Source organism: Fukomys damarensis, unplaced genomic scaffold (genome assembly GCF_012274545.1).
Source record: "Fukomys damarensis isolate Sample0158 unplaced genomic scaffold, DMR_v1.0_HiC HiC_scaffold_27, whole genome shotgun sequence".
NCBI classification, from domain to species: Eukaryota; Metazoa; Chordata; class Mammalia; order Rodentia; family Bathyergidae; genus Fukomys; species Fukomys damarensis.
In genome coordinates this window covers 22,693,037-22,696,206 of record NW_022900939.1, presented here as the reverse complement: position 1 = coordinate 22,696,206, position 3,170 = coordinate 22,693,037, and the positions used below count along the sequence as shown (strand labels likewise).

At 42.9% G+C, this 3,170-nt stretch overlaps 1 protein-coding gene across 3 annotated transcripts in view; it reads left to right on the top strand.

Annotated features, from left to right (window-relative positions):
* Positions 1-2,748, top strand: part of Sf3b2 (splicing factor 3b subunit 2) — a 24,891-nt gene extending 22,143 nt beyond the window's left edge. For all 3 annotated transcript variants that reach the window (XM_010635917.2, XM_010635916.2, XM_010635915.2), the window contains 3 exons: positions 1,833-1,932; positions 2,033-2,218; positions 2,515-2,748. In XM_010635917.2, the coding sequence (XP_010634219.1) occupies positions 1,833-1,932; positions 2,033-2,218; positions 2,515-2,586 (358 nt within the window). In that variant the 3' untranslated portion in view covers positions 2,587-2,748. The remainder of the gene's footprint in view (positions 1-1,832; positions 1,933-2,032; positions 2,219-2,514) is intronic.
* Positions 2,749-3,170: the final 422 nt, after the last annotated feature.

The following is a 3,170-nucleotide window of genomic DNA, read 5'->3' as shown; positions in this document are numbered from 1 at the left end:
TTTTTTTTGTTTTTTTTTTTTTTTTTTTTTTTTTGCATTGTTTCTCACAAGAAATCTGCTGTCATCTTTGTTTTTTTGTATATGTGTCATTTTTCTCTGTCTACTTCTGATATTTTCTGTTTATCTTTGGTTCTGAACAATTTGAACATGATGCTCCTTGGTGTGGATTTCTTCATGTTTCTTTGCTTGGGATTTGTAGGGCATCTTGGAACTGTGGGTTTATAGTTTTTATTTTATAAAATAGGTGGCCATTATTTTTCCAAACACCCCCCTTTCCCCATTTTTCTATTTCCTCCTTCCTTTTCTTTCTCTCATTATTGTGAATTGAACCAGGGTCTTTGCACTGAGTTACATCCCCAGCCATTTTTCTATTTTTTATTTTGAGACAGTCTCACTGAGTTGCCCAGGCTGAGTTTAAATTTGCAGTCCTTCCTTAACCTCTCAGAATTCTGGGATTACAGGTGTGTACCACACGCCTTGCTTCTCCTCTCCTTTAGGAACTCCGGTTGAACATCTGTTGAGTCTCTTGAAGTTCTCACAAGAAATCTGTCATGCTTACCTTTCTTGTTTTTTGTTTGTTTGTTTTTGTACCCTGGATCAAACTTGGGATCTTGTGCTTGCATGCTTGCCTTTGTTCTTTTGTGTATAATATGTCATTTTTCTCTGGCTTTTGAGATTTTCTGTTTATCTCTGGTTCTGAACAATTAGAACATAATGTTCATTGATCTCTTTGTGGGTTTTTTTGTTTTTGTTGTTTGGGTTTTTTTGAGACAGGGTCTCACTATGTAGCCCAAGGTGGCCTTGAATTCATGGCAGCCCTCTTGCCTCAGCCTCCATGTGCTGGGATTATAGGTATGTGCCACCAGGCTTCTGTTCATTTTTGGTATTGGGGATTGAACTTGGGTCTTTGTGCTTGTGACGCAGGCAGCAGCACCACTGAACTAAATCCCTGGCCCTCATTTTTGAGAGATTTCTCTTAACACTTTTATTTCCAAATGTATTGCCAACTTTTTTCGTGTTTGCTATTATTTCCTTCTGCAATTTCTATTCTGACATTAATATATCCAAAGTAGTTTTCATCTCTCAAAGTTTGATTTGGGTCTTTTAAAAATGTATTCTATTTTTCTTATCTTTTCGAACATATAGAATGCCATTATAACATTTTAAAAATGTCGGGTGTGGTGGTGCACCCCTGTAATCCCAACCCTCGGGAGGCTGAGGTAGAAAGTTTGAGGCCAGCCTGGGCTACGTAGTGAGACCTTATCTCAGAAAACAAAACAAAAAAACAAAAGCAATTATAGTAATGTTTTAATGTAATTGTCTCTTTTTTTTTCAGCTTTAATTGAGTTTATTGGTACATTTTAGGGATACAGTACAGTTACATTCATTGTTGGGATTTTGTACCTCTACATGACAAGTCTTGATTCTCATTTTTTCCCCTTACCCCTGCCCTCCCTTCACCCCCTCCTCCCCTCCTGATCTACAAATACTTTATTTTCATCTTTTCATTATCTCACATTTTTTTCTTTTCCCTTTTTACCCTTCCCCTACCCATCCCACCTTCCCTACACCTTTAGCTCCTTTCTTCCCATTTCTAAATATCAGTGATCTTATTAGGATCTTATGTATTATTGCAGATTATTCACACCAGGGAAACTATTCGGTATTTACACATGTGTGTAATTGTCTCTTTTGGGGAAGGGGCAGAGGCTGCAACCCCAGGTAGGGACAAATTCCCCAAGGAACCTGGGTGGAGGCGCCACCTGTGTTTGTTTTGCTCCCCCCAAAGGCCCCTTTTCTCCATTTTAGCTTGACCCCATTGTCCTTTGCAGAAGTGAGACACCTCAGCTGTTCACTGTATTACCAGAGAAGAGAACAGCTACTGTTGGGGGAGCCATGATGGGATCGACCCACATTTATGACATGTCCACGGTAAGCACTTGGAGGAAACAGCTTTGGGTAACTCGAGGATGGGGTGGAGCTAAGGCTTCTGAGACTTTTTTGGAGGTGACAAGACCCTGATCTCTTCTAGGTTATGAGCCGGAAGGGTCCAGCCCCAGAGCTGCAAGGTGTGGAAGTAGCCCTGGCTCCCGAGGAGTTGGAATTAGATCCAATGGCCATGACCCAGAAGTATGAGGAGCATGTGCGGGAGCAGCAGGCACAAGTGGAGAAGGAAGACTTCAGCGACATGGTGGCTGAGCATGCTGCCAAACAGAAGGTGGGAGCTCTTAGGGCTGGGATTGAGCTGGAAGCAGGGGCCACCTTTTCCAGTGCAGTTGTGCCCTCTAGTGGTGAGAATAAAGGTGCAGTCAATGCCTGCCGCCCTAGTGGCTGGCTGGCTTCCTTACAATGAGGCACCAGGAAAGAATTTACCCAAGTTTTAGAAGAAGGTGGGAATAGAATCTAGACTCAAGTGCTTTTCCATGACTCTTATGTCTGTGCCAGGCTGCTCCCCTTGTTTTGGGGGTTAGAGTTGTTTAACTTGTTATAAACTATTTTTCCTCTCTCTTACAGCAAAAGAAACGGAAAGCTCAGCCCCAGGACAGCCGTGGGGGCAGCAAGAAGTACAAGGAGTTCAAGTTTTAGGTCCCTCTTACACAGCTGACCTTCTTTTAAGCCCTTTATCTGGATGCCTGGGCTTCATATATGAGTCCCCTAAGAGTGAGCTCTCCTGCAGCTCTCAAGGGCTTGTCATTTCATGTTCTTATTTTAGACTTGTTTTGTAAATAAAGCTGCTTCCCAAGGAAAGAGACGACTATGTAACACTATGGATCCTCCCTCATCTCTCTTTAGCCCTTTCTGCAATCTTAGAATAGCATCTTCTTACAACCACTGGGCTGTCCCAGTGACCCAGGCACGTACTTGGGTCAGATGTTACAGCTGAGACTTTGTGAAGCTAAAGCTGAAATTGTGGGTGATTTACCACCCCACCTCCTCTTTGTGTAGAAACACTCTGGAGAAGTACCTCAGGTCTGATTTGTCCTTGCTATTTTGTCCTTGGGGAGTAAAAATAGCCAGCTTAGTGCCCTGGCTGGGCCAGAGAACAGTGGGGTTAGGAAGTAGGCCAGGTCAGGCTTTCATAGTTGACCTTGTAGCAGAAAGTCCGAGTCTTAACTGTGAGAGAACATAGTTCAAAATCTTAACACTCCTGGGTTCCTGTGAGCCCCCGA